We start from the raw sequence: 14225 nt of genomic DNA on the forward strand, positions 1-14225 counted from the left end.
GGGGAAAAGCGAAGCTGCATTCGAGTGATGCCTGTTGTTGGACACCCCACGAGCTCGAATATATATATATATATATATATATATATATATATATATATATATATATATGTATGTATGTATATATATATATATATATATATATATATATATATATATATATATATATATATACATATGTAGGGAAGTTATACCACGACTGATGACGTATTAGTCACTAGTTTAGAATAGGCTTGCAGACTTGTTAATAGAGCGTCCCACTCCGCAGCTATGTGTAATGTCAGCAAACCTCGGGCTCCATAAATAGTGCTGTTTTGCGCGTAACGACATTCTGGTGGGAGGAGGATGAGAAGGAGTCCATGATTTATTTATAAATGGTACACCCCTTGGACACTTTATTCAGAAGAATTTCCATCATCTGTTTTAAGTTGACAATTTGATGCTAGGACTATCCTATCAAGGCACAGTGATTTCACAGGACACTTCACTTTCTAAATAAAAACTGTGTTTCTAATGTGTTTACGATTTTATTGGTCATTAGATTTTATTCATAGCACTTAATGTGTTTTTAATATTTGATGCACTACAAAGAAATGGGATTTACTTGGAAGGATTCTGTATTTTAATGAGATTATGTCATTTGCTGCTGAATTTCATGGCTATTAAATGTTTTATGGATACATTAATACAAAATAAACTTAAGAATTGTGCTACATAGCTAGCTCTGAAGTGCCATCTTTAAATATGCCCATTACCCTCTTAAATTGCTTGTTGCTACAGGTGTTTTGTTTTCCATAAATTTATGGTGCAGAGCTACTCTCATCAAGTCATAAACAAAGATGTCGCTCCCTGTCTTGTATTTTGTGTTCCTTTCCTATCGCCAGACACCCTCATATTTCGTTGGAGAGCTGCCAATTTTAGTGTCAACACACGCAGCGTTAATATGCATCACGAAACTGACATTTTCTTTTTATAACTTCAAAAAAACAGGCGCTAGTATGCATCATACATTTTACATTTTCAATTGCTAACTTTATAACAACGGAGCGCATGCAATACAATTCTACCACGCTTCGCAAAATTGACATTTTTTTAACCATTATTTCATATTACCTGAAAGTGGCCGTTTCAGTTTCAATATGTAGCGCTATTATGCATAAAAAAAAATTAAAAAAATTCTATTTATGACTTGAGGGGAGCCGATATCTGAGCAGACTCTTGAAGTATGACACGTGATTTAATCCTGTAGGTGGCGTTCCATACACATATGAGTACAGTTATTTTCTTTTTAGGTGTTATTATTAGCAAGCCTCTGAGTTTTCAAGCCAAATCTTTAACATTCCAGGGGTATACAATCACACAAAAACACATTCTTGGAAAAATATATTATGAATATTTGAGAGATATTTTTCAGATGGTAATATACGTATTGTTAATTCACAAAAATCGTCTATTGTTTTGCAACTTCATTGGGGTCACATTTTATTATGCGTAAAATACAATTATTTCATCGAGACAATTTTTTTATAGTCTGCAGTTTGGCTATAAATGCTATCAACAGACAATCGAAATGAATGTGCATGTCGTGTGTGGCAGTCTCAATACGTAGAGTAAAAAGATAAAATGAAAGGACAATATAATTATATTGGTCTGGGTAGGAAAATACACACTCTGAAAGGGTATGTGAATAGTACATATCAGTATTATTGTCACTCACCCATCAATCCAGAGAGGAAGAAGGTGCTTTTTAATGAGCTCTAGAATTGCTTCCAGCCACGTCCAAAAAGAAAAGCTCTTCCCAGGCAAATGCTCCTGTTAATAGCATCAAAAACAAACAACTGTCGTTAAAGATTTACCGTGCCGTTTTCAAGGAGAAGCACACTGTTGTGTGACAAGTATGATCGTCGATGGAGATAAGGCAGCACTGATTTCTAATGAAAGAGAGATTCTAAAGCGAAATCAGATGGAAACTGTATTACACACCTGGCATTTGCTACTATCCCAACGCTATTGATGCATTTATTTGTATTATTGTATTTGTGAAGATCTTGACCAGACATGCTATAGTGGGGATGTTAGTAGGACAATAGTGGGCTTAGCCGGCAGCACATATTGGAAAATGATAGTATACACACTTCAGGCTGAAGCTCTCAGCTTTGCCATTGCTGATGTACTTTGTGAACTACCCACTGGGGATCTTTAAATATGTGGAGAATGTAGTGTTGTGAGACTATGTGCGCTAGGACCTTAGTGGGCAGACTCAGCAGAGGAATCACATAAATTCCTAGGAGATGTTAAGGTGTGGTTATTAATGGTTATGCGATAATTAGAGTGCAGTGTGTGATCGTATGCCGTCTGTTAGCGAGCTTCGTGTGTAGCATGTTCATTTTCATGCTCCCGGGCTGGGGAGGATGCTGCAGCTGGCAATGAGGGTGGGGTGTGTGCTCCGAAGAACCGAGACTGCTCTCCTTGAGAGTTTGCAACAATACAGGAAACTGCTGGTGCATCCCACGTATGATGAAATCAATGAAAAGCAGTTCAAAGTTGGCTGTGTGGAGTCAAAGTCCCGCTCCAGCCCAGATACGGCCGTTTAAGAAATTGAAGGCCCTACAGAGGAGCATCTTCGAAAGCCTGCTAGAAACTCACTGGTAAGGCCAAAAGAAGAGATAGAGATACTGCACCTCTTATCACAGAGCCATCATCGATACAAAGCAAAACACTAAAGGCAGTGACAACCAGGTATGATGCAAAAAGCTAAAAGCAACAATGACCAAGTGCGAAAAATATTACCCACCATCGAGATATAAGATGACAATCTTTGACCTCAGATCGGGCGTGATGACCCAAATGCGAGCACACAGCCAGTGCTTGCAGAAGTTACAGGTACAGGTGAACAGCAGCAGTCATCTGAATAGCATATGCTCTCAACAGTTATAGGAAGGAAGGTGAAGTAGGATTCAGCTGTGTTTCTGAAATCACCACCTACCTTTGACCTGCCAAGAAGCAGAATATTGGTGCCAGGTGAACTGAATGGATTGAGACGTTATATGATTTCATAGATGCCCTAAAAGAAGACGATAAGAAAATCATGAAATATTTAAAGAACCTTGTTGGTGATGGAGTAAAAGAAGTGCTGAAGAACATTTTGCAGACTGATGCAATATCGTACTGTCAGATCCAAGAAGTATTGGGTACCTAGTTCACTCCGATGCTGAATGTTGACTATCAAAGGTACATTTTCAGCCATGTGAGACAGCAAGCTGGTGAAATGATGGATGAATTTGTTGAAAGACTGTATGTGCTTATCAAACACTGGAAGGTTAGGGAATTTAATGATGAAGAAGCCACACCTCAGAGGACGCATGTTGAAAGAGACGCTCAGTTTAGAGAAAGTACTATCTGCAAAGGCCAATGAAAGAGCAGATCGACAAGCTGCTGATATGGAAGCTGGAATAGTGTAAAATGAATTAGCGTTGGTCATGAAAAACAAGCACGATATATGCAAGTCGAAGTCTCCAAAGAAGGAAAAAGTTGTGTTTCCGATGTGGTTTTTCATTTCCCCATGAAGACAAATATCCAGCCATAGGACAGAAAGGAAAAGGTTGTGGGTAAGAAAGCCACTACATAATGGTTTGCAAAGTGAAAGAGAAACCAAATGCATCACAACGAGAAGAGAAAATGGATGTCAGAAGGTTCCAGAAGCATTCTCGCCATGCCTACAAAGTCAAAAAGCAATATCAGTTACAACAAGTAGAAATTAGACAAAGTCGATTGCTGTCGAGTTCATCCTTCAAAGTCTCTTCAATGTCATTATTAGGCGAAAGTGAAGATGATGGATGTGCGATGATGATATTGACCAAGGAACAACAGGCACATGTTACACCATGGACCGACTCGCGACCCTGTTCTTATCCGCTGTTTTTTTGGGCTTTTTCCTGGCAAGGCCGGGGCTTTGAGACAGGGATCTACAGTTACACCGCGGGCTGACTCGCGACCCGTGGCGCCACCCATTTCCTTTTTGCCTGCCGTGGTGCGGCCCGGGGTGTCCCTCCCTCCTCTTTGGGGGCGCCACAGTACAGCATTGCGGCCCGCTGTGGCCATTTCAATGGCATCGTGGAAAGCACCCGCGATGCCTATTGGTTTTCGGGCACGCCGCATAGTTGCACGGTGGCCCTTCTGCTTCCCGAGGCACCTTGGGACATTACACTCACCTGGTGTGCTCATCTGGTGATCCCCTTCATTGACTGGCGAGGTGAGGAGAGGGACCCTGGGAACGATGGCGGTCCAAAACTAATAGTGCGAAATGGGCAGGGGCGCTTGGTTTGTGGTTGGTAGGACCCCCCCTCCCCACTGTAGGGCATGGTAAGGCTGCGACACAGAACCACAGCGCGTGACCCTCTGGGCTCAGGGCTGTGACTGGGGATGAATGGACTCCCACCTTCTAGGCCCCTACACAGGATTAAGCTTCAGGGGACCTGAGTGATAGGGTCTTCTGCCGCTGATGATAACTGGTGACGGCCTGACCCCCTAGAACATCATAATCATCCCCCCTGGAGAGAGAGACCCAGTATGCCGATGAGCCCCGGTGGAGCAGTTGGGAGAGACCTAGAGATGGCAAACGCCTTGCAGCAACAAGTAGACTGATAGAAATCCCCTGTAGAGATCCCGGGCCTGTGGCGCTGTGCCGCTTATTGCAAGAATGCCTGTAAGACTTGTCCTCATTTTGTTGAGACTAATTTATGTTTACGAGAAGAGTGAGAGGGATATAGGAGGTGCCTGCCTGATCCTAATATGGCGGCTGCTTTTTCCCCTTTGTTGCTATAATACAGCTATACTCTCCTCCTCCTTGGGAGGCTTGCAGTCACTGGCTCTGGCCTGTAGCTGCCCCATTGACCCAACTCGCACTTCCCCTTCTACAATGAGGGTCTTTCTCTTACAGCCCGACTGTCCCTAAAATGACCTCCAAAAGGGTGTCCTTGTCCAAAGCACTCCTACTCCCCTTGTTGGGGATGGATCCAGCATTTATGCCCTGGAGTCTCAGAGACCTCTGTGCGAGAGTCCACAGCGACAAGGTCACACATAGCGGAGGACTGGGAAAGATCGCCTTAACCCTGGGAGCTGTCTCCTAACCAGCCGGATGTTGGGCACTGTGTTTATGCTGGGTTTCCGATCCCCTCCCCCACCTCTTCCCTCTTTCATTCTTCACAGTGTGGCCGTGGCCAAATCACTCCTTTTCCCTTGTTGGGGAGGGATCCAGCATTTATACCCTGGAGTCTTAGAGATCCCTCTTAGAGAGTCTACTGCGTCAAGGGAATCACACATAACGGAGGACTGGAAATTATCCCTTTACTGCTGAGAGCCGTCACCTACCCAGTTGGACGTTTGACACTGTTACTTCCTCATCTCCACACTGTGTATCCTACCCCCTCCCCCACCTCTTCCCTCCTTCATTCTTTGTCTACCCCCAATCCTTTCCTCTCTCCCCTGTATTTCTCTCCCCTTCCTGCTTTGTTTATACTTATGCCTACGCTATGCTTTTCCCCACCTCTTCCCTCCTTCATTCTTTGTCAACCTCCCCAATTCCTTTCCTCTGCCCACTATATTTCTCTCCCCCTGCCTGCTTTGTTTATTCTTATGCCTATACTATGATTTTGTATTTCATGTAACTATGCTCCAGCAACTGATGTAACTGTGTAACTATGTTCTGAAACAATGTTCTTCCTCATGTAAAGCGCTCTGATACCTCCAGGTCTAGCCAGCGCTTTATAAACATTTTCAAATAAAATAAATAAATAAATCCCCCTTCGAGCGGGGCCATATTATTGCACTTCACTCCTTTCCCTATCCAAGATGGCTACACCTCTCTGTATGTCACTTCCTGTTTTTTCTGTATGTAAGGGATCAGAACCTTTCCTTAAGTAGAGGACCCCTGTCTGAGGCCGAATGTGAACACAGAAGAAAACAAGGACTGTGTCTGTATTATGGCACCTCAAAGGCACATTATTCGCAATTGTCCCACTCGCCCTCCTAGGCAGTCGGAAAAACGCAAATCTCGTCCTCTGTGAGAAGGGAGAGGACAGGATGGTCTGGAATCCCTTCAATCTGTCCCTCAAACAAAACTTCCACCCCTCTCTTTCTTCTGCCTATGCTTGTAAGGCTGCCAGATGGAGCAGAAGAGAAGATACTAGCATTGTTGGATAGTGGTGCCAGCGGGATGTTCTTGGATGAAGCATGGGCTAAGGAGAGGCAAATTAGTTGTGTCCCTAAAGAGAACCCAGAACAAGTCCATACTGTGGACGGAACTCCTCTCATTTCCGGTCCAGTCAAAGACATGACACCGTTATTACAACTTACATTTGGAAAACACCAAGAACACTTGTCTTTTGATCTGATCGCCCACGTCATGATCTTAGGTATACCTTGGTTAATCAGACATAACCTGTATATTAACTGGGATTGGGATACGGGATACAAGAACCATTTCCCTGTCATCTCATTTCTGTTAACAATTCTACCAAACTGAAGAATACTGGTCTTCTAAGGTAATGCATATGATAAGAAAGGAAGCCTGTACCTATGTTAACTCTGTCCAAGGCGTACCAAGTAACTACCATACAAACGCTGACATCTTTCAGAAGCCTATGAACACAACGTTATGTTCTCATAGGGAGTTTGACGGTGCCATTCCATTGGAGCCTGGAGTAACAGTACCCTTAAGAAGAGTATATTCTCTCCCTGAACCCGAGAAAGAGACTCTCAGACAATACCTTGAGGAAAATCCCCAGAGTGCCCCTGTTCTTCATCCCCAAGAAGACTAAAGATCTCCGACCATGTATTGACTTCAGAGGCTTGAATAAAGTCACCATCAAAGACCGCTACCTGTTGCCCTTGATTAAGGATATACTGGAGTCGGTAAGAGGGGCTCAAATGTTCACCAAGTTGGATCTCAGGGGTGCCTATCATCTCCTTCGAATCAAAAAAGGGGATGAGTGGAAACCATCATTTCTAACCCTGTTAGGGCATTTCGAATACCGAGTTATGCCTGTTGGGCTGACTAACGCCCTTCCATCTTTCAAAGGTTTATGGACAACGTGCTCTCGGACCTCCTAAACCAGATAGTGGTTATCTACCTAGACGACATATTGATCTACTCAGCAGCTTCTGAGTTACATCATATGCACGGCATGCAAGTCCTGGAAACACTACGCCAAAATAGTCTCTTCTGTAAACCTGAAAAATGTGAATTTGACAAATCTGAGGTAGAATATTTGGGTTACCGAATCAACAAGATAGGAATAACCATGGATCCTCAAAAGGTACAAACTATTTTGGATTGGCCATCACCATCGACCATTAAAGAAACACAGTGTTTCCTAGGTCTGGCAAACTCTTACCGTCAATTCATTGACAATTTTGCTCACCAAACCAGCTACATATCCCAAATGTTAAAAAAGGAATATCTCCGGCAAGGGTTCAAGTGGACCGAAGCCGCTGAACAGTTCTTCCAGTCCCTAAAAAAGGCCTTCACGCAAGCACCCATTTTACAACACCCTGACACAACAAAGAAATTTTTCCGTGGAGACTGACACGTCGGACAGAGCAGTTGGTGCCGTCCACCTTCAACAACAAGAAGACGACGGACTGGAACATCCTGTGTTTTACCGGTCACATGTCTTGTCAGACTCTGAAAGGAACTACTCTGTTCTAGAACGGGAGCTACTTGCAATGAAGCTGGCCTGCCGAGAATGGAGTCAGTTTTTAATGGGAAATAAAGAACCCTTCGAAATCAGAACAGACCATAGAAACCTCCAATGTCTTCGTAACATTCAATGCCAAAATAGCCGCCAAGCACGGCGGGCTTCCTTTTTTAACGAGTATGACTTTGTCATCTCCTATATAACAGGATCTCAGAACAGTTTGGCAGACACTTTGTCTTGTCGTTATCCAGAAAGACCTACGCCCCCACAACAGAACATAATCGAGCCACAAAGGATTGTTGGCATGGTACAATCCTTCCTAGACAGGGTTCATTCTGAATACAAATCCATGAACCAAGAAGAATGGAAGAAGCTAGTCGATCTGGTTAAGCAACATGACACACACTACTACCATGGGAGGGCTTTATTTCTCCTCACACAAAAGGTGCAACTAGAGGCGCTCCAAATGTGTCACGATTCTCCCTTGGCCAGTCATTGTGGTTTCAAGGCTACCCTAGAACTGATACTTCGCTCTTTCTGGTGGCCGTCAATAAGAAAAGATACAGAAGTCTATGTGTCATCTTGTCCTGTCTGTGCCCAAGCCAAAAAATTGCATACTAAACCCTTGGGATTGCTTCACCCCCTACCTGTTCCACTGGCTCCATGGCATACAATATCCGCCAACTTAATTTCCTCTCTGCCTCCACCTGCTGGTAACTGGGTTATAATGGTGACAATAGATTGGCTAATTTCACCACCCTTAAAAAACTACCTACTGCAAGAGAACTCAGAAGTATCTTCATACAGGAGATATACCGCCTCCATGGCCTGCCATGGGTGATTGTATCCGATCGAGACCCTCAGTATGTATCATGCTTCTGGAAACATTTTTGTAAAGCTCTTCATATTGAGGTGGCCTTGTCCTCTAGGTTCAATCCCCAGACAAATGGACAAACGGAACGCTTAAATCAAGGGCTAGAGCAATACCTCCGCGACTCAGAGTGACTGGTCCTCCTACCTACAGTTGGCAGAATACTCCTACAACAACTTGATCAATAGTGCATCCAAGACTACCCCATTCGTTTGTTTATACAGTTTCAATCCTCAGACCTTTCCTTCAGTTTTACAAGATAGCCCCTCTGTTCCATCGGCAGCTTCCTTTATTCATCACCTCTGAGACATACGATCTAAAGTTAATGTCCATCTCCAAGAAGCTAATGAGAAAATGAAGGACACTGCTGACATCCATCGCCGCCAATCTCCATTATACCAAGTCAATGACAAAGTCTGGCTGTCCTCAAAATTTCCACCTTTTCAGTTATCAAGCTTTTATGGTCCATTCAAAGTGGTGAATCCTGTGTTTCTTCGACTTCAACTTCCACGTGCTTGGAGGATACATCCTGTTTTTCATGCCTCTCAGTTGAAACCCTATGTCTCTGATCCTCATTGGAGGGTTTTTTCTCGTCCACCTCCTGTTTTGGTCAATGAGGTACACGAGTACGAGGTCCAAGCTATTTGTGACTCTCCGTTTTTTAGGGGCCGTTAGCAGTTCCTTGTCCATTGGAAAGGCTACCCCTCAGTGATAATACTTGGGAGGATGCTGACTCTGTCCAGGCTCCTGTTCTTGTCCGCCGTTGTTTTTGGCTTTTGTCCCGGCAAGCCCGGGGCTTTGGGAGGGGGCCCTACTGTTGCAACACAAGCTGACTCGCGACCTGCGTCGCCACCCGTTTCCTCTTCGCCGGCCATGGTGCAGCCTGCGACGCCTCTCCCTCCTCTTCAGGGGCATCGCAGTACAGTATCGCTGCCCGCTGTGGCCATTTCAATGGCGTCGCGAAAAGCACACGTGATGCTTGTTGGTTTTCTGGCATGCCCCATACATGCACGGTGGCCCATCTGCTTCCAGAGGCACCATGGGACATTACACTCACGTGGTGTGGGCATCTGGAGATCCCCCTTCCTTGGGGGCCATATTATTGCACTTCACTCCTTTCCCTATCCAAGATGGCTACACCTCTCCTTCCTATTTTGTCACTTCCTGCTCCTGTATGTCACTTCCTGTTTTTTTCTGTATGTAAGGAATCAGAACATTTCCTTCCTTGCGTTGCAACACACCTTGTTCCTGCTGGTGTGTCCTCGCTCCTGTTGGTCCTGTGGGTCCTCTTTTGATGATTCCTTCCTTCCATTGGCGCTTTATTCCCCTTGCGCCTTCTGTTCCAGCTTGTCTTCCAGTCTTCTCCTGGTTCCTTTTTGGGCTCCTGGTTTTCCAGTGTTTTCTGGCTCCTTGTCCTCTCCTTCATTCCTTGAGTCTCATCATCTTTTCCTCTAGGGTTTTTCCTCTCGGGACTCCTTCTGGAGGGCACTTGCTGCTTAGGCTTTCATTTTCGGCAGCACCGTGGCTACCAGAAGGGGTTGCCCCTAACTCGGCCAAACCAGGACTGAAGCTGGGAACCGTCCCAATGCCTCAAGACTGGTAAGAAAGACCCTAAACCCGACACATGTAGGTATGGCTGTCTGCAAGGAAGAAAAAAAGACTAAGGCAAATCAGCAACCAAAACAACCAAATTCATTTGGACACTGCCCTAAGATTACAATAAAGGTCAACAGTTACCCCATGACCTCTATTATAGACAGTGATACATTGATTAACATCAAGTTCAATAGCCTGTCTTCTGTATCACGCCTCACCCCATCGAACATGAAGGTTTTCATGTCATGTGGGCTGCTTCTAAACCATTGCAGAGTCAAGGGTCATTCACAGCGACAATGCAACATAAAGCAGTATCAGTGCAAGTGCCAATTCACATTCTTCATGGAACACCGTCCAGTGCTTGCCTATTCAGCTTTGCCACTGCGACTGACATCGAACTGATATCACGTCCCTACTCAATCTGAAATTGTGTGTCAGTGTCTGTCATTGTTTCATGGCCTAGAGATGCTCAAGACAATGAGAGTGCGACTTTTCATCAATTAGAATTAGACATTCGCCCTTTTGCCCAGCGGCAGCGCAGAGTTGCATTTCACCTGCAAGAAGCTGTTGAGAAAGAACTAGAAATGCTGTTGAATTATGACATCATTGAGCACTCCATCGGTCGTACGCCTTGGGTTTTGCCCATAGTGGTGCTGCCAAGAAAGGACAGTAGAGGTGACGTGCGTATCTTGGCCAGGCCAACAAAGCAATTGAGAGAGAAAGACATTCTAGTCCACACATAGCGTACATGATCATGCAGTCTTCTCCTGTCTTGACCTGAACAAGGTATACCATCAACTCGAGTTGTGTGAGAACTGTAGGTACATCCCAACTTTTTTGACTCATGTTGGTTTGGTCAGATACAAAAGATTGAGTTTTGGAGTGCTGTCAGCTGCAGAAATATTTCAGGATGTTCAGCAGCAAATAATTCAAACTGTCATGCATACTTTTAATTACAGTGATGACATACTGGTATTTGGGGAAAAGCAAAAGGAGCATGCCAAGGTTCTTACATAAGTGTGCCAGTTACTTGCTGGTGGAGGTCTCACTCTGAATGCAGCAAAGTGTGAGTTTCTCAAGACTAAACTTAACATCTTTGGGCACATTCTTTGAAGGGGTAATGACTCCTGACCCAGATAAAGTGCAAGCTCTGTCAACTACTTGCATCCACCAAGATGTCAACATGCTGTGTTCCTTCTTCGGTATGACCAGTGATTTCTGAAGGTACATTCATGACGTTGCTATTGTGAGCGCTCCATTGAGAGAATTTACAAAACGAAATGTCCCTTTCCAGTGGTTTGCTGAATGTGAGCAAATCTTCAAAAGAATAAAATATGTAATTGAGAATGTAACAAGATGGCCTATTTTGACCCCAAGTTACATACTCAGATCACATTAGACGTGAGCCTGGTGGGACTGGGGGCAATCCTTGCTCCTTGCTCAACAAAATGGTTATACAAGTGCTCAGAGACACATTGTGTCCTATGCCAGTCAAAGCCTGTCTGACAAAGAAAGTGCCTATTCTCAGGCGGAGAAGGAGAGTCTAGCTGTAGTGTGGGCCTGTGAACATTTCATGTGTGTCTATACAGAAAACATTTCACTATTGGTACAGACCAATAAGCTGCTCACTATTTATGGAAACCTGAAAGCCAAGATGCTGCCTCGCATTGAGAGTTGGGGGCTGCAAGAGTATGACCATGCAATTGTACACAAGCCAGGTAAAGATCAGAACTCTGCTGATTACTTTTCACAAGTACCACTGCATCGTCACAGTTCAACAGCCAAAACAACTGAGGAGTACATTAACATCATTGTGATGTCCAGCACACCAGCAGCCCTATATATTATCAGATTATTGGTGCTACTAATGCCAATAAAAACATGCTTATCCTCAAAGACATAATTTCAACTCAATCATGGAAGATTGCTCGACCTTTTGCTGATGATATTGATTTTCAAATATTCAAAAATTTACAGGATGAACAGGGAAGCTGTTGTATTGAGAGGCTCGAAAATTGTCATACCTGAGAGCCTAAGACAGCAAGTCATTGCACTAGCCCATTAAAGACATCATGGCATTGTAGCCACCACAAGAGCCCTAAGACCAAGTGTGGTCCCTGCGCCTAGACAAGCGAGTTGAGAAGAAACTAAAAGAGAGCTATCTTCGCAACTCACTTTTCCCCAAAGTGACGGAGCATCCATTGACAATATCTGACCCAACAGAGTTGTAGTTGATTTCTTAGTGCCCTTAGGAAATGAACATCATCTTATGAAAGTCATTGATTACTTTTCATGCTTTCCTTTAGTAGCGGAGTTATGTTATGTTAACTAGCGCAACAGCTGCATCAGCGAAGAGGCGTCCCGGCGTTGACTGCAATAAAACATATAGGCTAAAGCCTAAGCCGGAGGGAAGAGATAGGTTTTGATAGCCTTCCAAAACACCAGATAGTTGTCCAGACAGCAGATCTGGAAGGGAAGGGAGTTCCAGAGTTTAGCCGCTAAGCTGCGAAACCACCGTCCCCCGGCACAAACACGTTTCACCCGAGGGGCGATAACCAGGCATTGCCCCAAATAGCGCAGATGGCGCATGGGTATGTAGGGCACTAACAGATTGGCCAGAATACCCGGGGACGAGTACTTCAGAATTTTAAAGGCCAGCAAAGGGCCTTGAATTCAATACGCTTGGCCATAGGCAGCCAATGTAACCGTCGAATGGCACCAGTTGTCAGGCATCTTCTAGGGAGCCCAAGCAGGGCTCTGGCTGCCACATTTTGGACCCTTTGCAAACGCATGACCTCTGCCTTATTTACCCCGAGGTAGAGCAAGCTGGCACAGTACAGCCTTGACAGGATAGCCACTTGGACAATCATTTGTCGGGTGGATGGGTCAAAGAACCCCCAGCAGTGGTTTCAATCCCCTGAGTAAGCCAAAACATGTGCCAAACACTATCTTGGTATGGCCCTGAAAGCTGAGGGTCAATTCCATCCGCACCCCTAGATTTTTCACCACCGACTTAGGGGTGGGTGCACTCCCAAGGATTATTGGCGACCATTGCTCACTCCATAACTCAATATCTTTCCCCACCAGCAACACTTCAGATTTATTAGCGTTAAGCCGGAGACAGTTGGCGGTCATCCACTCCGCAACTGCCGCTGGACTGCTTCTGAATTTGGGAGCATCCCGCGTAGAGTCGTCGGAGAGAACCAGCACCAACTGCGTGTCATCAGCGTAAGAGACAATGGTGAGACTCCAGTCCCTGGGCACCACAGCCAATGGTTGGACATACAGATTGAATAGTACAGGACTCAGTGCTGAGCCCTGTGGCACACCCTGTCTGATAGACTGGACACGTGAAAGAAAAGTTGGGGCAGTGACCTGGAATGTTCCCTCAGAAAGGAAAGATCTAAACAACTCTAGAGCTGAGCCAACGATACCGGCCTCCTCCAGATGATGTAGAAGAATCTGGAGGGAGACAGTATCGAACGCTGCACTAAGATCTAACAGCATCAGTGCCGCTGTGTTCCCAGCATCCAGAACGGTCCGCAGATGTTCGGTCACAGCAATTAGAGCTGTCTCCGTGCTGGGACCTGGGCAGAAACCATTCTGCGAGAAATCCTGGACTCCGTGGTTGTCCAAGTATCCATTAGGATGGTATTAATATATGCCTCTGCAATCTTAGCCGCCCAAGGTAAGAGAGATATCGGATGGAAGTTTTCCAATTTGGCTGGCTCAAGTGAAGGTCTTTTAAGTAAGGGTACCACCATTGCCTGTTTCCACATCCTAGGAACCACTGCAGTGGAGAGAGGAGTATTAATCACCTGGCACAAAGGTGCCAAGAGCACAGGCAGATAGCCCATTAACTGGTCTGGCTTAAGAGGGTCTGCAGGAGTGCCAGATTTAACTTTGCTGCATAGCAGACAAATCTCATCCTGTGAGACCGAAGGAAAGGCTATGAGAATACATTGGGTAGTAGGGGGTGTATGTATTTTTTTACAGAGTTTTAAATAGCGCAAACTTGACCCGTAGGTATCGGGTATCAGAGCGCTTAACATAGCACCAGTTGC

The 14225-nt window shown here is 44.9% G+C and overlaps 1 protein-coding gene across 1 annotated transcript in view; it reads right to left on the reverse strand.

Moving 5' to 3' along the window:
• The window catches only part of LOC144823261 (signal transducer and activator of transcription 4-like), a 754354-nt gene that overhangs the window by 207732 nt on the left and 532397 nt on the right, over positions 1-14225 (reverse strand). The window contains exon 18 of the mRNA XM_078681615.1: positions 1715-1809. Coding sequence (XP_078537741.1) covers positions 1715-1809 — 95 coding nt within the window. The remainder of the gene's footprint in view (positions 1-1714; positions 1810-14225) is intronic.

The sequence above is a fragment of the Lissotriton helveticus genome, chromosome 3_1, assembly GCF_964261635.1.
Source record: "Lissotriton helveticus chromosome 3_1, aLisHel1.1, whole genome shotgun sequence".
NCBI classification, from domain to species: Eukaryota; Metazoa; Chordata; class Amphibia; order Caudata; family Salamandridae; genus Lissotriton; species Lissotriton helveticus.